This window comes from Macaca thibetana, chromosome 19 (assembly GCF_024542745.1).
Source record: "Macaca thibetana thibetana isolate TM-01 chromosome 19, ASM2454274v1, whole genome shotgun sequence".
NCBI classification, from domain to species: Eukaryota; Metazoa; Chordata; class Mammalia; order Primates; family Cercopithecidae; genus Macaca; species Macaca thibetana.
Genome location: NC_065596.1, coordinates 33,834,050 through 33,857,335, shown reverse-complemented (window position 1 = coordinate 33,857,335; position 23,286 = coordinate 33,834,050). Strand labels below are relative to the sequence as shown.

The following is a 23,286-nucleotide window of genomic DNA, read 5'->3' as shown; positions in this document are numbered from 1 at the left end:
TGAAGTAATTCTTTAACATAACATCTGTATGCAGAAGTACAGTGTACAGAGGTAAGAATTTACAATATGTGTGCATCAGTAATTTCTAACAGAGCCTTAAAACAGAAGCACTGTCTTTCCATAACCTATGACTAGCAAGATATTAATCAGCAATAACAGTTGCAGCAAAAGCTGGTTACAAACAATCCATAGAAACAGGACATAAAGCTAGACAACCAGTTAGACCACAAATTCTCATAAGGGAGTATGCCTTAACCCTAAAGAGGTCTAGAAGGGCCGTGGCAAGATGAGGGCATTTATAGCCTTATCTTATCCATATGGACACACAGGCACCCCTCATGTGTCCGTTTATAGGCTCTCCACAAGGGTTGCATTCCATTCCCAGAGCTATGAACATCTGCTTTTGTGGGATAGGAATCTTGGTGATGTAAAACCTCCCTGACTGCACGTCCATTCATAGGCTCTCTGCAGGGGGAGGCACATCACAAGCCCTTGGCTCATTCTGGAAGTCCAACCTGGCATTGCCTTTATGCAATCCTGCATGCAATTTTGTATTTACAATAATCAGGAGCATTTCATCTTTTATTCCATAGAAATAGTTTCAGGGGGTCTCCCTACAGAATAGTACCAGTCTGTCCCTCCAGGCCATGACAACATAAAATAGTGGAACTTTCATAAGCCTCGGAGGCCTGACCAACTCCCACGAACCCGGTGGATGTGCATCCTTTGGGCCAGTCATGAGGCCATTGATGTAAAGCAATAATGGAAACAACAGCACTCGTGTCAATCATGCTCTCGAATTTCTTTCCCTGTATATGCATGGAACAAACAGGTCGGGTGTCAGAAATTTTGTTAGCCCAGTAAACCGCTTTACCCTGATTATCTGTACTCCCAAAACCTCCAATTCTTCTATGAGAACTGGATCTGAGTAGAATGTATGGCAGAAGAAGAAGTTGAGCAATTCGATCTCCTGCAGAAGCTTGCCAAGGAACTGTAGAACTAACAATAATGTGTATTTCCCCAGAGTAATCAGAATCAATCACACCAGTATGTACCTGAGCACCTTTTAAATTTAAGCTTGAGGGACTGAGCAATAAACCAACAGAGTCAGGCAGCAAGGGTCCAAAAACACCCGTGGGAACAGCGATTGGTGGCTCTCCACGCAAAAGGGAAATGTCCTTAATAACTCCCATGCTGGAGTGCAGTGTCATGACCACAGCTCACCGCAGCCTCAACCTCCCAGGCTGAAGCCATCCTCCCATCACAGACTCCACAGTAGCTGGCCCTGCAGTCATATGCCACCATGCCCAGCTAATTTTTGTATTTTTTCTAGACAAAGTGGTTTCACCATGTTGCCCAGGCTAGTTTTGAACACGTGGGCTCACGTGACCCACCTGTCTTGGCCTCTGAAAGTGCTGGGATTACAGGCCTGAGACACTGCATCTGATCTCATCATAAATTTGATATTTCTTGTTTCAATTTTAGCAGAATTTATATTGCTTTGATAGAGTCTCTTTTCAAATTCATGTCTTATCCTTCTGAGTGCCATAAACTAGAGTGTGTTCAGACTTGTTATAACAGACTTGTACCAGGTTATTTTGTTGCAAAAACTGAAATTCATGCACAATTTTCTCATAATACATATTTTTCCATGAACATCTTCAAGATCCCTTGTACTAGAAAACTGTATTTAAGAGGACATTTAAAAACTGTAGATATTCAAGTGCCACTTATTTCTGGGATGCAAGGATGGTTCAACATATTCAAGCAAATCAATGTGATATATCACTCGAACAGAATGAAAGATGAAAACCACATCATCTCAATAGATGGATAAAAAGCATTTCACATAATTCAAAATCCAGTCATCATAGAAATCCTAAACAAAATAGATAGAGAAGGAAATTTAACTCAACAATAGAAAGATCATCTGTGAAATGACCAATGAGTAAACAGTCAAGCAGGGAAAATGGAATGCTTTTCCTGTAGGATCTCACATGATACAAGAATTCTCTCACCCCTTCTATTCAATCAATACTGGCTGTCCTAGCCAGAGCAGTGAAATAGCAGAGGAAATAAAACTCATCCAAATCGGAACAAAAGAAGTAAAAATATTTGTTTGTAGATGACATGATCTTCTATGCAGAAAATCACAAAGAGTCAACCAAAATACTACTGGAACTAGGTAACATATTCAGTAGATTTGCACAATACATTATCAGCACCAAAAATTAGTTGAATTTCCATACTCTAACAATAAACAATTTTAAAAGAAAATTTTAAGACACTTCCATTTGCTGGAGAACTTAAGGAAAGAAATACTGGTGGGCGCAGTGGCTGACGCCTGTAATCCCAGCACTCTGGGAGGCCGAGGCAGGCGGATCAAGAGGTCAGGAGATCGAGACCATCCTGGCTAACACAGTGAAACCCCATCTCTACTAAAAAATACAAAAAATTAGCTGGGCATGGTGGCGGGCACCTGTAGTCCCAGCTAATTGGGAGGCTGAGGCAGAAGAATGGCGTGAACCCAGGAGGCGGAGCTTGTAGTGAGCCGAGATCGCGCCACTGCACTCCAGCCTAGGCAACAGAGTGAGACTCCGCCTCAAAAAAAAAAAAAAAAAGAAATACTTAGAAATAAACGTAAAAAGTCAGAAGTTTGTACCTTGAAATCTATAAACATTGATTGAAATGATTAAAAACGTAAGAGCTACAACCCATATTGATTGGAAAAATTAATATTGTTAAATGATTATATAACCCAATGTTATTTAGATTCAACACGATACCCATAAAAATCCCTATCAGTTTTTGTTAAAGACACAAAAAAGAGGCTGGGAAGATGGTTCACATCTGTTGGCCAGGCTGATCTCAAACTCCTGACCTCAAGTGGTCTACCCAACTTGGCCTCCCAAAGCACTTGGATTACAGATGTGAGCCACTGTGCCTGGCCCAATCCTCTTAAGATAAACACTTTAAGGTCAATTAATGCTTGAACTCAACGTTAAGTCAACTCAAACTCAAGTCAATGCTGAATTGACTCTAATGTCAATTAATGCTTGATCGTTTGCTCTACTCATTGCATTTGGAACAACTACCTCCAACATGAATTTTCTGATATTCTGCAAGGAGAGAACTCAGACTGAAGACCTTGGCACATTGATGACATTTCTAAGATTTCTGTCCAGTATGCATTCTCTGACGTCTAATGAGGTGTGAAGTGAAGGCTTTGCCACAAACATCACACTTGTGAAGTTTTTCTCTTGTATGAATTCTCCTATGTTTTGCATAAGATGAAGCTTGACTGAAGACCTTGCCACAGTCATGACATTTGTAAGTTTCTCTCCAGCATGAGTTTGCTGATGAACCGTAAGGTATGAACGATGTCTGAAAAGTTTGCCAAATTTATTACACTAGTATGATCTATCTTCATTATGGATTCTCCAATGATTCACAATGTCAGTAGGGTTACTGAAAACTTTGTGACAATCATTGCATTAGTAAAGTTTTCTTACACCATGGATTGCCTGATGGTAAACAAGTGTTGACTGCCCACTAAAGACTGTCACGCTGATTACACTTGTAAGGTTTATCTCCAGTGTTAATTCTAGGATATTGTGCCAGGTGTGAATCATGCCTGAAAGCCTTGTCACAAACTTACATTTTTATGGTTTCTCTCCAGTATGAATTCTCCTGTGTCTTTCCAGGTTTGATGTGCGACTGAAAACTTTCTGACATTCTTCATATTTGTAAGCTTTCTCTGAAAACTTTCTGACATTCTTCATATTTGTAAGCTTTCTCTCCAGTATGAATTCTCCCGTCATTCCAGGCTTGATTTGCGACTGTAAACTTTGTCACATGGTTTGCATTCCAAAGGTTTCACTCCAGTATGAATTCTATGATGACGTGCAAGGTGTCCTTGGTGATTAAAAACCTTACCACATTCATTACACTTGTAAGGTTTCTCTCCACTATGAAGTCTATGATGGCATGTAAGGTATGACTTCTGACTAAAGGTCTTGCCACACTCATTACACTTGTAAGGTTTCTCTCCAGTATGAAGCCTACGATGGCATGTAAGGGGTGTCTTCTGACTAAAGGTCTTGCCACACTCATTACACTTGTAAGGTTTCTCTCCCGTATGAAGTCTACGATGGCATGTAAGCGATGACTTATGAGTAAAGGTCTTGCCACACTCATTACACTTGTAAGGTTTCTCTCCGGTATGAAGTCTACAATGGCATGTAAGGGATGACTTCCGAGTAAAGGTCTTGCCACACTCATTACACTTGTATGGTTTCTCTCCAGTATGTCTCCTATGTCCTTCAAGGTCTAATTTCAAATGGAAAGCTTTGTCACATTCTTCACATTTGTAAGGTTTCTCTCCAGTAGGAAGTCTATGATGGCACGTAAGGGATGACATCCAGCTGAAGGTCTTGCCACACTCAGTACACTTGTAAGGATTCTCTTCAGTGTGAATTTTCTGATGTATTCCAAGGTTTGATTTGAAACTGTAAGCTTTGTCACATTCCTCACATTTGTAAGGTTTCTCTCCAGTATGAAGTCTACGATGGTATGTAAGGCGTGACTTCTGACTAAAGGTCTTGCCACAGTCATTACACTTGTAAGGTTTCTCTCCAGTATGAATTCTATGATGGCACGTAAGGTGTGACTTCTGAGTAAAGGTCTTGCCACAGTCATTACACTTGTAAGGTTTCTCTCCAGTATGAAGTCTATGATGGTATGTAAGGCGTGACTTCTGACTAAAGGTCTTGCCACAGTAATTACACTTGTAAGGTTTCTCTCCCGTATGAAGTCTACGATGGCATGTAAGCGATGACTTATGACTAAAGGTCTTGCCACACTCATTACACTTGTAAGGTTTCTCTCCGGTATGAAGTCTACGATGGCACGTAAGGGATGACTTCCGAGTAAAGGTCTTGCCACACTCATTACACTTGTAAGGTTTCTCTCCAGTAGGAAGTCTACGATGGCACGTAAGGGATGACATCCAGCTGAAGATCTTGCTGCACTCATTACACTTGTAAGGATTCTCTTCAGTATGAATTTTCTTATGTATTCCAAGGTTCGATTTGAAACTGTAAGCTTCGTCACATTCCTCACATTTGCAAGGTTTCTCTCCAGTATGAAGTCTACGATGGCATGTAAGGTATGACTTCAGACTAAAGGTCTTGCCACACTCATTACACTTGTAGAGTTTGTCTCCAGCATGAATTCTCCTATGTCTGTCACGGCTTGATTTGAAACGGAAAGCTTTGTCACATTCTTCACATTTGTAAGGTTTCTCTCCAGTATGAAGTCTACGATGGTCTGTAAGGTATGACTTCTGACTAAAGGTCTTGCCACAGTCATTACACTTGTAAGGTTTCTCTCCAGTATGGAGTTTACGATGGTATGTAAGGGATGACTTCTGACTAAAGGTCTTGCCACACTCATTACACTTGTAAGGTTTCTCTCCAGTATGAAGTCTACGATGGCATGTAAGGTATGACTTCTGACTAAAGGTCTTGCCACAGTCATTACACTTGTAAGGTTTCTCTCCAGTATGATGTCTACGATGGCTTGTAAGGGATGACTTCTGAGTAAAGGTCTTGCCACACTCATTACACTTGTATGGTTTCCCTCCAGTATGAATTCTGCTATGTCCTTCAAGGTCTAATTTCAAACAGAAAGCTTTGTCACATTCTTCACATTTGTAAGGTTTCTCTCCAGTAGGAAGTCTATGATGGCATGTAAGGGATGACATCCAGCTGAAAGTCTTGCCACACTCATTATGCTTGTAAGGATTCTCTTCAGTATGAATTTTCTTATGTATTCCAAGGTTTGATTTGAAACTGTAAGCTTTGTCACATTCTTCACATTTGTAAAGTTTCTCTCCAGTATGAAGTCTACGATGGCACATAAAGTATGACTTCAGACTAAAGGTCTTGCCACACTCATTACACTTGTACAGTTTGTCTCCAGCATGAATTCTCCTATGTCTTTCAAGGCTTGATTTGAAACGGAAAGTTTTGTCACATTCTTCACATTTGTAAGGTTTCTCACCAGTGTGACATCTATGATGGCATGCAAGGTCTCGCTTCCGATTAAAGACCTTGCCACATACATCACATTTAAATTGTTTCTCTCCTAAATGGATTATCTGATGTTTCCTTAGGAGTGAGCTATAATTATAGACTTTCCCACTCTTATTGCATTGGAAAGATCTTTCTCTCACTTGTACTTCCTGTTTTTGTGTGAGTAATGAAGAATTCAGGAAATTATTCCCATAGTTATTAGAAATATGGGTTTTGGGATTACAAGAAATTCTTTGGGCAGATGAAACTGAGGAAGCATCGTTGATAGACTTTTCAACTTGATTATCAATTTTCTGTTCGGTGTGGAATATGTGCAGTTCAGGCAGATGCGAATGAAAGTTTAATCCAAACTGATCTTTAATAGGTTTGTTTCCAGCATGATTTTGATCATATCGGTCTGTACTACATGTCAACATTTTTATTTTTGTCATGGGTGCTTCATGGTCATTTCTTTCATCTTCTTGCCACTGAAAGTCAACATCATGAATATGTTTATGAATATCCTGGAAACAAAAATCTCCAATGTGATGACTTTCATGTCTTTGCAATGTCCCTGTGTGGAACACTTCTCTATTGCCTTGTGCTGTTGACAAGACCTCCTTCATTGTGCATTTGGAAGAGATATCTATAAAGTATAAACACCAAATGGTTTCAAATTAAGTACAGATGGTAAATAATGCTGAAATGTGTAAATATGACACACACAAAAATACTTATTTTAAACTTTCCAAACATGACCCTCAAAGCTTAGGAACAGAAAAGCATAAGATTCTTTAACAAATAAAGAGCTGTTACATGTGCTTCAAATTACTTTTACGGAAGCCGGTTTCCAATATCGTGACAAAACAATGACAGGGCACAAACGTGTAGCCTAAAGTAAGGAATATTTTTCCATTGTGACCCTAAAATGTCTCACAGTTTGTAAAAAACATATCACTGTCACATCAATGTAAAGTATATATTATTCATATTTACAGCATATTTACTGTATACAAATAAATGCTACAGGACCACATGATATACTATATTGGTAAATAATCCACAACGAGCTCATGTGAGGATAACCAAAATCAATGGAAATTCTGTATTGTCAAACAATCATAGCACTGAGAAGATAAGAAAAGATTACAAAATTTAGCCAGGCGTGGTGGCCCACATCTGCAGTCCCACCTACTCGGGAGGCTGAGGCACAAGAATTATTTGAACCCAAGACGCAGAGGTAGCAGTGAGCCGAGATTGCACCACTGCACTTCAGCCTGGGCGACAAAGCGAGACTCCATCTCAAAAAACAAAACAAAACAAAAGTTAATACAATGTTTTTCTGAATAACTGTCATGAAATTACCTATGTCCTTGCAGAAAAGGCACGTTATGACATTTTTTAAAAAATTCTTTATTTTTATATTTTTGAGATGAAGTTTCACTCTGTCATAACCAGTTGGAATTCAATGGCCCAATCTCGGCTCACTGCAACCTCCGCCTTTTGAGTTCAAGCCATTCTCCTGCCTCAGCCTCCTATGTACTTGGGATTACAGGCACACACCACCATGCTTGGCTAATTTTTGTATTTTCAGTAGAGATAGGGTTTCAACATCTGGCCAGGCTGGTCTCAAACTTTTCACCTCAAGTGATCCACTCGCCTTAGCCTCCCAAAGTCCTGGGATGGCATGTGTGAGCCACAGCATCTGGTGGCACTTTGTGACATTAACTAGTGGACTGTGCATACCACATGCTGAAAAGCCTTATGTACAGATATAAAAATTAATTAGTAAAACATTGTAACCCATAAAACCAGCAAGCAAATAATAAGTACATTTATACAACCTGCAAAATTCTAAACAATTCGCTGTTTAAAAAAACGCCAAACTTCTACTTACCACCAGCACACAACATAAGAATGGAAATACATGTTAAGATCACTATCTTCTGATTTATGATGTCAAAAAGTACACAACATTATAAGGAATAAGAATTGACTAACGGCCGGGCATGGTGGCTCAGGTCTATAATCCCAGCACTTTGGGAGGCTGAGGCGAGAGGATTATGAGGTCAGGAGTTCAAGAGTAGCTTGGCCAACATGGTGAAATCCCAACTCTACTAAAAATACAAAAAAATTTGCTGGGTATGGTGGCAGGTGCCTGTAATCTCAGCTACTTGGAAGGCTGAGGCAGGAGAATCGTTTTAACCCAGGAGGTGGAGGTTGCAGTGAGCCGAGATTGCACCATGGCACTCCAGCCTGAGTGAGAGGGTGAGACTTCATCTCAAAATAAATAAATAAATAAATAATTGACTAATAGTGTCAGAGGGTGCAATTATGATGTCACAACTACATTTATAAAACAGCCAGGCAATACAGCAATTCTATATATGTATGCATTGTTGGCCTTAATTATCTAGTTCACTATGCACAAATTATAAAACGTAGAATGTGTACTGGGAAAATTTTTAAACTGAGATCAGAGAAAACGTTGTATAAATCAAATTGCACAATAAAAACATAAAAAATATGATGCAGGCTCCCTGGTCTGAATGTTCCTATTGTCAAAAAGCCGTGTTCAGAGTTCTTATTCTCCAATAGGATGTTCTGCAGATGGGGCCTTTGAGAGAATTTGGTCATGGGTGTTGAATACTGGTGAACAGGTCTTGCGCTTTCATAAAAAGAGATATTAAGGAGCCCATTTCCTGTTCGTCTTTCCCCCATGTCAGGACACGGCAGGAAGATGGCTGGGCTAAACCACGAAGAAGGCTCTCACCAGGAACAATTTGACTGGCACCTTGCTCTTGGATTTCCCCCTTTCCAAATTCATGAGAAATAATTTTCTATGTCTGAAGCCTCCCAGTTCAAGCTATCTCTTTTGCTGTTTGTTTTTGGGACCGAGTCACACTCTGTCACCCAGGCTGGAGTGTAGTGGCACGATTCTCTTGCCTCAAGAGATTCTCTTGCCTTAGCACAGAGTCTTACATTGTCGCCTGGACTGGAGTGCAGTGGGGCAATCTTGGCTCACTACAACCTCCACCTCCCCGGTTCAAGTGATTCTCCTGCCTCAGCCTCTCAAGTACTTGGGATAACAGCCATGTGCCACCACGCCTGGCTAATTTTTGTATTTTTAGTAGAGACGGGGTTTCACCATGTTGGCCAGGCTGGCCTTGAACTCCTGAACTCAGGTGATCTGCCCCTCTCAGCCTCCCAAAGTGCTGGAATTACAGGCTTGAGCCACCACGCCTGGCCAATTTCTTGTATTTAGTAGATTTGAGGTTTCACCATGTTGGCCAGACTGGTCTCAAACTCCTGACTTCAAGTGATCCACCCACCTTGGCATCCCAAACTACTGGGATTAGAGGTGTGAGCCACCTTGGCTGGCCAGTCTAAGCTATTTCTGTCAGTGAAATGATTGAGTCAGGAACAGGAGCATCTCATCATCAACATCACCAAAGGCTGACAAATCTGATTAAACAAAGGAAGTTTAGAGCCTGTTCTATAAATCTTGCAATACTTGAAGCCATCTATAGCAATAACGTGTTTTAAAAATTTCGAGGCTGGCCAGGCATGGTGGTTCATGCCTGTAATTCCAGCACTATGGGAGGCTGAGGCAGGAGGATCATGAGGTATGGAGATCAAGACCATCGTGGCTAACAGGGTGAATCCTTGTTTCTACCGAAAAAAAAGAAAAAAGAAAAAATTAGCCAGGTGTGGTGGCATGTGCCTGTAGTCCCAGCTACTTGGGAGACTGAAGGAGAAGAATCACTTGAACCTGGGAGGCAGATGTTGCAGTTAGCCAAGATCGCACCACCACACTGCAGCCTGGGTGACAGACTGAGACTCTGTCTTAAGAATAAAAAAAAGAAAGAAATGAAAAAACTCTAAAGAGTAACTCCAACCCACAAACATATATAAAGTTCTCCAGTAAAGGTAAATAAAATGACAGACAGGCTGGATGTGGTGGTTCACATCTGTAATCCCAGCAGTTTAGGAGGCCAAGGTTGAGGGATCACTTGAGGATGGGGGTTCAAGACCAGCATGACCAAAAAGGAGAAACCCTGTGTCTATTAAAATACAAAATTAGCCAGGCGTGGTGGCACATGCCTGTAATCCCAGCTACTTGGGACACTGAGGCAGGAGAATCGCTTGAACCCACAAGTTGGAGGTTGGAGTGTCCCGAGACTGTGCCATTGTACTCCAGCACGGGCGACAAGAACAAAACTTCATCTCATCAACAAATGAATAAATACATGAATAGGCAAATAAAAGGACAGATACAGAAACTGGTATAAGTGTACCTTTTCTCCATAATTCAACTTTTTTCTGTGATTTAGAAGAAAAAAGCATGAAAAAACACTGTACATATATGTTAATGAAAATGCAACACACACAGAAATAATTCTGACATAGATAAAGAGTTCTAGTGGATAAAGAATAGCTTTTGCAGGTTATGATTTTTTTTTTTTTTTTTTTTTTTGAGACAGAGTCTCGTGCTGTCACCCAGGCTGGAGTGCAGTGGCGTAATGTTGGCTCACTGCAACTTCCACCTCCTGGGTTCAAGCAACTCTCCTGGGTTAGACTCTTGAGCAGCAGGATTACACGTGCCCACCATGGTGTCCAGCTAATTTTTGTATTTTTAGTAGAGACAGAGTTTCGCCATGTTAGCCAGGCTGGTTTTGAACTCCTGACCTCAGGTGATTTGCCTGCCTTGGCCTCCCAAAGTGCTGGGATTAGAGGCATGAGCCACTGGGGCACAAGAATCATTTGAGCCTGAGAGACGGAGCTCACTGTGGTGAGCCAAGATCGTACCACTGCACTGTAGCCTTGGCAACAGAGTGAGATTCCAGCATAAACAAGAAAGAAAAAAAGTAAATAGGAAGGGAGTGAAAGCATGTCTACACAAAAATGGAATTAAACCCAAAAATTAGGAAATGAGAAATGAAGAACAAAAAAAAAACTACAAGAAATACAGACAATATGTAACAAATTCACATAGGAAAGCTCTTCTCCATCAGTAATACTTGAACTGTAAGTATTTAACTCTGCATTCAGAAGGCAAAAACTGGCTGAATCAACAGGAACCAACTACATGTTGTCTACAAGAGACTTATAGACTCAGCCTTAAGGACACACACATGCAATTTTTTTTTTTTTTTTTTTTGAGACGGAGTCTCGCTCCGTCGCCCGGCTGGAGTGCAGTGGTGATCTTGGCTCAACGCAACCTCTGACTCCCGGGTTCGTGTGATTTTGTTGCCTCAGCCTCTCAAGTAGCTGGGATTACAGGCACATGCCACCACATCCAGCTGATTTTTGTGTTTTTAGAAGAGACAGGGTTTCACCATGTTGCCCAGGCTGGTCTTGATCTCCTGACATCGTGATCCACCCAGTTTGGCTTCCCAAAGTGCTGGGATTACAGGCGTGAGCCACCAGGCCCGGCTGCACATATGCAAACATTTCAAAAATAAAAGCCAATGATTAGGTATGGGGGTTGGCGCCTGTAATCCCAGCTACTCGGGAGACTGAGGAGGATCTCTTCACGAATTTCAACAACACAGCAGGACCCTGTCTGGAAAAAAAACAAACTAAAAAAGTTGCCTGACATGGTGGCATGCACCTGTACCAGCTACTGGGGGAGGCTGAGGTGGGACAATCACTAGAGCCAAGGAATTCAAGATTGCAGTGAGCCATGATCACACCATCGCACTCCACACTGGGTGACAGAGAGAGACACTGTATCTAAGAAAAAGAGAAAATATGGGCCAGGCACAGTGGCTCACACCTGTAATCCCAGCACTTTGGGAGGCCGAGGTGTGTGATCACGACATCAGGAATTCAAATTTGAGACCATCCTGGTTAACACGGTGAAACCCTGTCTCTACTAAAAAATAATACAAAAAATTAGCCGGGCATGTTGGTGGGCGCCTGTAGTCCCAGCTACTTGGGAGGCTGAGGCAGGAGAACCACATGAACCCGAAAGGCAGAGCTTGCAGCGAGCCAAGATTGTGCCATGGCACTCTAACCTGGGCAACAGAGCAAGACTCCGTCTCAAAAAAAAAAAAAAAAAAAAAAAAAAAGAAAGAAAGAAAATACAAAGATACGCAAAGGGCACATCCCCAGCAGGGAAGTTATCCTCACCCAGGGAAACCAGGTTCCTATAATTCTCCAACATCACGTCTCTGTATAGAGTCCTCTGAGCAGGGTCCAGGCATTTCCACTCCTCCTGAGAGAATTCTATGGCCACATCCTTGAACGTCAGTAAAACCTGAAATGAAAACACATTTTAAGGAAATAGTTATGGGAGGAGTTCTTATCTTTACAGAAAATGAGAAGAGGAGAGAAGGGAAAGTGTGGATTGAAATGCAGTGAATGTTCTAGCAAATCTGAGTGAGGGATTTCTCACCACATTTTGTCTTGCCAGTTGTGTTTTACTAAACTTTTTTTTTTTTTTTTTTGAGATGGCGTCTAGCTCTGTTGCCCAGGCTGGAGTGCAAAGGTGCAGTTTCTGCTCACTGCAACCTCCACCTTCCAGGATCAAGCGATTCTCCTGCCTTAGCCTCCTGAGTAGTTGAAATTACAGGCATGCACCACCATGACCAGTTAATTTTTGTATTTTTAGCAGAAACGGGCTTTCACCATATTGGCTAGGTTGGTCTCAAACTCCCAACCTTGTTATCTCTCTGACTCAGCCTCTCAAAGTGCTGGAATTACAGGCGTGATCCACCGTGCCTGGCCCAGAAACTTTTATTGACACACCAAGTGACATTCAGTATCTAGATGAGACAGAGTATGAGTGATGTCTTCAGAGATGACAACGTCCAGAGTGAAACATCAGAAACTAAAATCTGGCTGAGCACGGTGGCACATGCCTGTTAATCCCAGTCACCCGGGAGGCTGACACAGGAGAACTGCTTGATCCCATGAGCCAGAGGTTGCAATGATTTGAAATCATGCAACTGCACTCCAGCCTGGACAACGGAGACTCCATCTCAAAAAAAAAAAAATTAGCCAGGCATGGTGGCAGCCACCTGTGGTTCCTGCTACTTGGGAGCCTGAGGTAGGAGGATGGCTTGAGCCTGAGGGTGGAGCTTGCAGTGAGCTGAGATCATCCCACTGTGCTCCAGCCTGGGCAACACAGTTAGACCCAGTCTCAAAATAAAAGAAAATACATGAAAACTAGATTACTCAAAGTATGAAAATCCATTATACATATATACGTCAACAAAATAATGAAACCTACACAGACTCACATAAAACTACATGTTAATATAAAGGGTTGTCATTTTCCCCAGATTTTCAAAATGGAAAAGTTGTTCAAAATATATACATTTGTGTGTGTGTGTATGTATATGTATATGTGTGTGTGTATATTGTGTGTGGGTGTATATATATATAAAGACTTTAAAAATATAAAAAGTAGCAAGTTATGTTGAACTGAAGAAGAATCCCATCTTGCTGGAAAAGGATACATTGGCAGTTGGGGGAGGGAAAATCTTGTCAGATCTAAGAAAACAGGAAATGCCCCATCTTAGAGGAAGCAATCACGCTTTCAACTGCCTGACCTGGAGGAGTGTTCAGATATCTGTAGGAATGCAGGCGTGCACAGAGGCAGCCCCTATCGCACTCCTTATACAGAGAAAAATTGCAAAGGACCCACCCACTTGTCATTCAGCTAATTTCCAATGCAGATGGCAAACAGCAAGCTAGCCACATTTACTAACGTGAGAACATGTAAATTTTCACAATTAGCAGCATCAAATATCAAAGTAAAATATTTACTGGAACATAAAGAAGAAAACAGACACTGTGGTCTACTTGAGGATGGAGGGTGGAAGGAGAGGAGCAGAAAAAATAACTACTGGGGGCCGGACAAGGTGGCTCATGCCTGTAATCCCACCACTTTGGGAGGCCGAGGCAGGTGGATCATGAGTCAGGAGTTCAAGATCAGCCTGGCCAACATGGTGAAACCCTGTCTCTACTAAAAATATAAAAATTAGCCAGGCATGATAGCAGGCCCCTGTAATTTCAGCTACTCAGGAGGCTGAGGCAGAGGAATCACTTGAACCCAGCAGGAGGAGGTTGCAGTGAGCTGAGATCATGCCATTATACTCCAGCCTGGGCAACAAGAGCAAAACTCAGTCTCAAAAAAGTAAATAAATTTAAAATAGCTATTGAGTATGGGGCTTAACACCAGAGTGATGAAATAATCTGTACAACAAATCCCGATGACACTAGTTTACCTGTGTAACAAACCTTCACATGTAGCCCCAAACCTAAAGTGAAAACACAAATATAATTTTTTTTTTTGAGACGGAGTCTTGCTCTGTGCCTAGGTTGGAGTGCAGTGGCACAATCTCAGCTCATGACAATGTCCGCCTCCAAGGTTCAAGCGATTCTCCTGCCTCAGCTTCCTGAGTAGCTGGGATTATAGGCACGTGCCACCACACCCAGCTAATTTTTTTGTTTGTTTGTTTGTTTGTTTGAGACAGAGTCTCGCTCTGTCGCCCAGGCTGGAGTGCAATGGCCGGATCTCAGCTCACTGCAAGCTCCGCCTCCCGGGTTCACGCCATTCTCCTGCCTCAGCCTCCCGAGTAGCTGGGACTACAGGCGCCCGCCACCTCGCCCGGCTAGTTTTTTGTATTTTTTAGTAGAGACGGGGTTTCACCATGTTAGCCAGGATGGTCTCGATCTCCTGACCTCGTGATCCGCCCGTCTCGGCCTCCCAAAGTGCTGGGATTACAGGCTCGAGCCACCGTGCCCGGCCTACCCAGCTAATTTTTGTAAAAAAGTTATTTGTTTTTAAATTTACCTCAGACTTTTCTCTAAAGTCTCATAATGATGCTGAAATACACATGTATGAGACTTGCTCTGACAACTAGCTCCCCAGTGAGTTTGGAAAGAGGGTGGAGGATGTGACAGGGAAAGGAGATACCTTATGGCCAAGGGTCTAAGCTGCAGCTTTGCTTGGAGTTTTATCACAAAACAAATATATTCATTATGTGATGTTTAAATATAAAAATATACATTTAATAATAATCATTGGGGCTGGGCACAGTGGCTTGCACCTGTAAACCCAGCCCTCGAGGAGGGTGAGGTGGGCAGATCACCTGAGGTCAGTAGTTTGAGACCAGCCTGGCCAACATGGTGATACCTGTCACTAATAAAAATACAACAAAATTAGCTGGGCATGGTGATGCGTGCCTATAATCCCAGCTACTCGGGAGGCTGAGGCAGGAGAATACTTCAACCCAGAAGGTGGAGGTTGCCATGAGCCAAGATCATGTCACTGCACTTCAGCCTGGGTGACAGAACAATACTTTATTTAAAGTAAAATAATATTATAATAATTATAATCATTTTTAATGAAAACACCTGTTTCACAAGTCTCTCCCCAATAACAAACACCACAGTCTCCATGAGCCTAATGTGCTAAAAATGGCTTAATGAATCTCCTGCTATTATTGAGGTTGATTTCATATTCTTAAAATAATGATGGAATAAAACATCTTCTATCGTTCATGTCTGTGTAATAACTTTCCATTCTAATTAGCAAGATTTTTGGAGTCAGAAACACAGTAACTCACTGAATTACCTAAAAACGTAGTATAAAATCAGGCAGAAACATTTCTCTATATTGGTCGCCTTTTCTAGAATTTACCACGTACTGTGTGCATATTAATACATGACTTCTGTTGCGGGAAGTCAGGGACCCTGAACAGAGGGACTGGCTGAAGCCATGGCAGAAGAACATAAATTGTGAAGATTTCATGAACATTTATTAGTTCCCCAAATTAATGCTTTTGTAATTTCTTACGCCTGTCTTTGCTGCAATCTCTGAACATAAACTGTGACGATTTCATGGACATTTATTGATAGACTTCTCCAATCAATACTCTTGAGATTTCCTATGCCTGTCTTTAATCTCTTAATCCCATTGTCTTAATAAACTGAGGATGTATGTCACCTTAGGACCCTGTGATGATTGTGTTAACTACACAAATTGTTCGTAAAACCTGTGTGTTTAAACAATATGAAATCTGGGCACCTTGAAAAGAAAACAGGATAACAAGGATGTTCAGGGAGCAAGGGAGATAACCATTAGGTCTGACTGCCTGAGAGCCGGGCAGAACAAAGCCATATTTCTCTTCTTTCAAAAGCAAATAGGAGAAATATCGCTGAATTCTTTTTCTTAGCGAGGAACAGCTCTGAGAAGGAGAATGCGTTCCTAGGGGTAGACCTCTAAAAGGGCCGCCGCAGGAATGTCTGTCTTTTACGGTTGCACATAAGGGATGAAATAAGCCCCAGTCTCCTGTAGCGTTCCCAGGCCTATTAGGACAAGGAAATTCCCGCCTAGTAAATTTTTAGTGAAACTGGTTGTCTGCTCTCAAACCCTGTCTCCTGATAAGACGTTATCAATGACAATGCGGGCCTGAAACTTCAATAGCAATTTTAATTTCACCCTGGTCCTGTGATCTTGTTCTGCCTCAGTTGCCTTGTAACATTTTATTACCTTGTGAAGCACGTGATCTCTGTGACCCACATCCTATTCGTATACTCCCTCCCCTTTGAAAATCACTAATAAAAACTTGGTTTTGCAGCTTGGGGGGCATCACGGAACCTGCCGACATGTGATGTCTCCCCCAGATGCACAGCTTTCAAATTTCTCTCTTTGTACTCTTTCTCTTTATTTCTCAGACTGGCCAACACTTAAGGAAAATAGAAAAGAACCCACACTGAAATATCGGGTGCCAGGTTCCCGATAGACTTCCATTGGCAGTTGCTCTAATCCTGGTCTACAGAGAGCTGACAGTGCATCCAGAGGTGGTCCCAGCATTTCTGATAGGAAGGAGACACAAAAATCCACTGAAAATGTCATCTCACCTGAGGAAGAGCCATCCCTGACTCCTGAGCTTTCCTCTTCCTCTTCTGGGTTTCTTCCTCACATACGAAGATTCTTTAGCAGTCAATCCTGAAAGTTAGAAATATGTTGTTTATTGCTCATATCCACACACCCCCTCCCTGTAACACAATGAAACATACAAAGGAGACCTCACCCTGGGAAATATGGTCCCCTCTACCGCCCACTTCACCAGGGATGATAAACTCTAACAGGAAAACTCCCACTTCTCTCGTGGAGGAGCCCACATACACACTGCAGCAGTGGGAACCTGGGCTGGAATGAGCTCCTCTTCAGGGTACAGACCCAGCCCTGACCAAACCCCATGCAGAGGCTGGGTGTGGTGGCTCATGCCTGTCATCCCAGCACTCTAGGAGGCCAAGGCACGTAGATCTCTTGAGCTCAGGAGTTTGAGAGCAGCCTGGGCAACATGGTGAAACCCCATTTCTACCAAAAACACAAAAACTTAGCCAGGCATGGTTGTGCACATCTGTGTGTCTGTGGTCCCAGCTACTTAGAAGGCTGAGGTGTGAGAATCTCTTCAGCTCAGGAGTTTGAGACCAGCCTGGCCAACACGATGATACCCTGTCTCTACTAAAAATAGAAAAACTGAGCCAGGCACAGTGGCTCATGTCTGTAGTACTAGCAGTCTGGAAGGCCGAGAAGGGTGGATTACTCGAGGTCAGAAGTTCGAGACCAGCCTGGTCAACACGGTGAAACCCCTTCCCTACAAAAAATTTAAAAAGTAACTGGGCTTTGTGGGTGTCTGTAATCCCAGCTACTCAAGAGGCAGAGGTAAGAGAATTGCTTGAACCCAGGAGGTGGCAGTTGCACCGAGCTAAGATCATGCCACTGCACTTCAGCCTGAGTGACAGTGTGAGACTCAAAAATAAAATAAAATACAAATACAATAATTAGCTGGGTGTGCTGGCACACACTTGTAATCTCAGCTACTTGGGATGCTGAGGCACAAGAATCACTCGAACCCAGGAAATGGAGGTTGCAGTGAGCCAAGATCATGAGACTGCACTCACAGCCTGGGTAATAGAGACTATCTTAAAAAAAAAAAAGCAAGCATTTCTGATGTGATTGATGCAGAGGTAATAAAACGTTAAGTAACGTGATAGAGAATGAAGGGCAGAGGGAACTTCAGATAGTGGTGGGAGGGCATGAGAGACAGCTCTGAGCCTAGACCTGAAGGAGGAGAAAAGGGACAGTGCTGTGATCATTTAGGGACATAGGGTAAGAGCAGGGACAATGACCTGAGACAGGAAGGGTTTTGATATCTGGGAAAACAGAAAAGCAAATGTGACTGCAGCAGAGGGAATCAGGAGAGGAGGGCAAGCTCCCAGGAGGAGGCTGGACACTGGCAGGGGCCCTGGACACAGGGCTGTGGAGCCACAGTGAGGAGTTGGGCTTTTGTCCTGGGGAACACAGGAAGCTGGTGGAGGGTTCCCTGCCAGGGACGGACATGACCTGGTTTAGATTTAGCTGTGATATCCTAATACAGAGAAAGGCCCCAAAGATTGTCTCTGTCTGAGTCTACACCTCTGTTTCTTCCATTCTTTTGCATTTTTAAAAAATTTATTTGATTTTATTTTTGGGGTATCTCAACTGCAAATAGGCCTTCCTCTTTCACTAATCCTCCTCAGCAAAGACCCTTTACGGGTGTTGGGCTGGGGGATGGTCAGCTCTTTCCCTTCCCATGAGGCCATATATCAGGCTACCTCAGTAGGGAGAAACCTTGGACAATACCCAGGCTTTCTTGGGCAGAGGTCCCTGCAGCCTTCCACAGTGCACTGTGTCCCTGGGTATTTGAGACTGGAGAATGGCGATGACTTTTACCAAGCATACTGCCTGCAAACACATTTTTAACAAAGCACATCCCGCACAGCCCTAAATCTGTTAAACCTTTAGTCAACACAGCATATGTTTCTGCAAGCACAGGGTTGGGGCTAGGGTTACAGATTAACAGCATCTCAAGGCAGAAGAATTTTTCTTAGTACAGAATAAAATGGAGTTTCTTATGTGTTCTTCTTTCTATATAGACACAGCCACAGTCTGATCTCTCATTCTTTCCCCCACAAACACCTCATGGCTTGGATGGAATCCAGGGCTCAGGAAATAAAATCTCTCATGGCCTCTGGAATGTGCCTAGACTTGCTGGTTCCTTGCTTCTAGCACTTCCAGGCTCATAAAACGGTTGTATCTTAAACTAGAATAACATGTTCCCCATGATCTCAAGTAGCAGAACATGTTCCATATAAATGCTAAACCACACACCTATAGATCATGTGCTGGATGCACCACTTCCTTTCAACCCCCATGGCCTCACCACCTGCTTCTTTGACCACCAATAAATAGTGTGGGCTTCCAGAGTTCGGGTCTTTTGTAGCCTCCATACTAGCATTGGCCCCCTGGACCCACCTTATGCATCCTTAACTTGTCTTTTCTCATTCCTTTGACTCCACCGGACTTCATAGCCCCGATAGCCTGGTGTTGGGTGTGGCCACCGCAACAGTTTCATGCCAATCCATCCCATATTTCAACATTAGTCCAGAAGGGACCAGAGGGCCTTGAGGGAAGCATGCACTTAATAGCTCACAGCTCCATATTTTCACAGATGACAGAAGAAAAGAAAACTAAAAAATAGCCTAACTGGTTAAACTACATTTTGATGTTAAGGTAAAAGGTCACTGATATCTTTACCAGGTACACACTGACACAATCAATCTTCTGTATTAGGTACCAAAGTTTTCCAACAAATAATAAAGACTAGAAAGCATGCAGACCTTGACATGAACCAGACGCAACTAGTTTCAAACAGAAACTATTTTGAAATTGTTTTCTAAAAAATCTAACAAATTCTCGGGTCAACAGGAAAATAACTGGAAAATATACTTGTACAGAAAAAAAATGATGTGAGCTGATTATAGTATGTGACAAAGGCATCTTTCAGAAGTGATTATTATTTTTACATCACAACATGCATTTTGAAGACATTATGCATTATGCTCACATTCCCTTAAATGTTGTTTTAAAAGTTCTCAAGTCTCTAGCCCAGCTGGAATCTCCAGGGAGAGGCAGAGACAGTTTGGTGAAAAAGAGGCAGGGGAGGAGGGGGTGGCAAAAAGAGAAAGCAGCCTTCCAGTTAAAGACCAGCCCTCAGTTAAGAGTCAGCTTCACACTGGGTGTAGTGGCTCATGCCTGTAATCCCAGCACTTCGGGAGGCCGAGGCGGGCGGATCACGAGGTCAGGAGATCGAGACTATCTTGGCTAACACAGTGAAATCCCGTCTCTACTAAAAAAGACAAAAAAATTAGCCATGTGTGGTGGCGGACACCTGTAGCCCCAGCTACTCGGGAAGCTGAGGCAGGAGAATGGCGTGAACTCGGGAGGCAGAGCTTGCAGCGAGCCGAAATCGCGCCATTGCACTCCAGCCTGGGCAACAGAGCGAGATTCTGTCTCAAAAAAAAAAAAAGAGTCAGCTTCGGGCAGGCTGGCCGCAGGTGGAGTCAGAGTCAGAGGGAGGAGCAGCAGCAGCGGGGGACTGGGGCATTCTACATCTCACTTAGGTCAAGCAGAGTCTGGTCCCGCATCCTTGGTGTACAGAGGTGTTCCTCTTTGCTGCATTTCACTTTATCTTCCAAGTCATCAATTGTCTTTTCCAGTTTGACTACCAATCTCTCAGCAAACTCAGCACGGGTCTCTGCCTCCTTGAGATTATCAGTAAGAATCATCACCTCTTCCTCACATTTGTCTTCTTTTTGAGAGTACTTTTCTTCAGCTACACTCAAGACACTTCAGGTTCTGGTCCATCAGTCTGATCTGCTCATCCATCTCTCGCCAACACGACTCTGCCAGCTCAGCTTGTTCTTCTGTGCCTTCCGTGTCTCCTTCAATGATCACCGACTTACGAGTCACCTCTTCATACTTTCTGCCTCTTCTGCAATGTGCTTAGCTTCTTTGAGTTGGATTTCCTGGAGTTCCATCTTTTCTTCATCTTTGAAGGCCTGGTTTTCAATAACCTTTATACCTCTCTCACTCTCATCAGCAGCTTTTTCCACTTCTCCCAGCTTTTGCAGGGCAGTGGCCAGGCGCTCCTGAGCACAGTGCAGCTCCTCTTCAACCAGCTGGGTCCTATGGTTCAAGGAGGCCGCCTCAGCCTCGGCCTGTTCCCAGGCCCGCCTTTCTCCCTCAACTCCTTGCTGGAGGTGCTCAGCTCGCTCCTCTGCATCATCTGCCTGCTGCTGCAGAACCTGGATCTCACACTTCACTGTGTCCATGGTGGTGACCCCAGCCATGGTGCCCACCCAGCTACTACTCACGGTCCAGTTCCTGCTTCCTCCACTTAGCACTGCAGCCTCCTCTCTGTGATTAGGCATTAAAAAAGAAATTTTGAAAACTAAGATTTATCTCCACTGGGCATGGTCGCTTTCGCCTATAATCCCAGCACTTTTGGGAGGCCAAGGCGGGTGGATCACCTGAGGTCAGGAGTTCAAGGCCAGCCTGGCCAACAGGGTGAAACCCATCTCTGCTAAGAGTACAAAAATTAGCTGGGCATGGGGGTGCGGGCCTGTAGTCCCACATATTTGAGAGTTTGAGGCAAAAGAATCGCTTGAAATCAGGAGGCAGAGGTTGCAGTGAACTGAGATCACGCCACTACCCTCCAGCCTGGGTGACTGCGTAAGATTCTGCCCCCCACCCCCCAAAAAAAAGAATAAAGAAAGAAATGAAGAGGAAACGGAAAGAAAATAAAGTAAATCTATTACACATGAGCACAAAAGCACTTTTGATGTCCCTTTTGTTTTTCATTTTATTTTTTGTTGCTTGTTTTTGTGAGATGGAGACTCACTCTCCCACCCAGGCTACAGTGCAGTGGCATGATTTTTGCTCACTGCAACCACTACCTCCCAGGTTTAAGTGATTTTCATGCCTCAGCCTCCCCATTAGCTATGACTACAGGTGTACACTACCACGCCTGGCTAACCTTTGTACTTTTAGTAGAGACCAGGTTTCACCATGTTGGCCAGGCTGGTCTTGAACTCCTCACCTTAGGTGACCCACTCACCTCCGTCTCCCAAAGTGCTGGGGTTACTGGCTGGAGCCACCACATTTTGATGTCCCTTGTAAAAAGTACTATGTAGGCAAGGTGTGGTGGCTTATCTCTGTAATCCCACTATTTTGGAAGGCCAAGGCAGAAAGATCCTCTGAGCTCAGGATTTTGAGACCAGCCTGGGAAACATAGTGAAACCCGTTTCTATTAAAAAAAAATACAAAACTTGCCTGACTTGGTGGCTCATGCCTGTGATCCCAGCTACTCAAGAAGCTGAGGTAGGAGGATTGCTTGAGTCCAGGAGGTCGAGGCTGCAGTTAGATCATGCTGCACTCCATCCTGGGTGACAGAGCCAGGCCCAGTAACAAAATATTAATTATTAATTAACTTAATTAAAAGTATTATGTTATAACAGAAACTGATTTTTTTTTTTCCCACTTCACTGCACCACTTCCTACCCCACCCTCTGGGAAGGGAACAGAGTAATTCACAACTGAATAAGTCACTGCCTTCTGGCTGAATAGGGATTCCAAGTAGAAGCTGACTTCTATGCCAAGATTTATAGGATGTACATGTCTTATAGATAGGAATTTTTAAATTCTCAATCTCAGCTGTGTAATTTAAACAAGTTTTAAGTTATTAGAGTATATACACAGAAGTCAACATGTCACAGGTAATCATATCCAATGAATTCACCCACTCATCTGAACTCAAACTCACCTACCCCTTTTATTCTTTTAAGACAGGGTCTCGCTCTGTTGACCAGGCTGGAGTGCAGTGGCATGATCTCGGCTGACAGTAGCCTGGACTTCCTGGGCTCAAGTGATCCTCCTGCCTCAGCCTCCAGAATAGTAGGGAGTACAGGTGTGCACCATCATGCCTGGTTAATTTTATTTATTTATTTATTTTTGGCCGAGACAAAGTCTCACTATGTTGCCAGGCTGGTCTCGAACTCCTGTACTCAAGCAATCCTCTGCCCCAGTCTCTGAAAATGGTAGGATTAAGGAGTGAGCCACAGCACCCAGCCCCCTTTTCAGGTACCAATGCAGCCTCATATGCAAGAACAAAAATTATTATTTCACTTAGTTAAAGAAATTCCTGGAGTACAGGCTGAGGACAACCCACCTGGGTTAGCTGTAAATCATGCACCAGTAGTAGAATTAAAACCAGGAGCAACCCCTGTTCAGGTTGCAACGCGGGCAGCAATGATTATGCCACATTTTAAAGAGGAAGCCTTAGCTATGCCTCTCCTCCCAGAACCT

At 43.1% G+C, this 23,286-nt stretch overlaps 1 protein-coding gene, 1 long non-coding RNA gene and 1 pseudogene across 14 annotated transcripts in view; 1 reads left to right on the top strand and 2 right to left on the bottom strand.

The window, feature by feature from the left end:
* The window catches only part of LOC126943082 (uncharacterized), a 33,185-nt gene extending 28,225 nt beyond the window's left edge, over positions 1-4,960 (top strand). The window contains exons 2-3 of one of the 2 annotated variants that reach the window (XR_007721695.1): positions 4,079-4,209; positions 4,879-4,960. This is a non-coding gene — a long non-coding RNA (uncharacterized LOC126943082). Of the gene's footprint in view, positions 1-4,078; positions 4,210-4,579; positions 4,680-4,878 lie in introns of those variants that run through there. The other variant, XR_007721696.1, reaches the window with a different exon arrangement.
* LOC126943010 (zinc finger protein 845) overlaps positions 1-23,286 on the bottom strand; it is a 223,377-nt gene that overhangs the window by 59,881 nt on the left and 140,210 nt on the right. For 4 of the 12 annotated variants that reach the window (XM_050771232.1, XM_050771227.1, XM_050771231.1 and 1 more), the window contains 2 exons: positions 12,210-12,336; positions 3,758-6,720 (listed from right to left, as the gene is read on the bottom strand). The exons of 5 other annotated variants lie outside the window; for them this stretch is intronic. In XM_050771232.1, coding sequence (XP_050627189.1) covers positions 3,818-6,720; positions 12,210-12,336 — 3,030 coding nt within the window. In that variant the 3' untranslated portion in view covers positions 3,758-3,817. Of the gene's footprint in view, positions 1-3,757; positions 6,721-12,209; positions 12,337-16,952; positions 17,041-23,286 lie in introns of those variants that run through there. 3 more of the 12 variants (XM_050771234.1, XM_050771233.1, XM_050771253.1) reach the window with 2 other exon arrangements.
* LOC126943060 (tropomyosin alpha-3 chain-like) lies at positions 20,463-21,404 on the bottom strand (annotated as a pseudogene).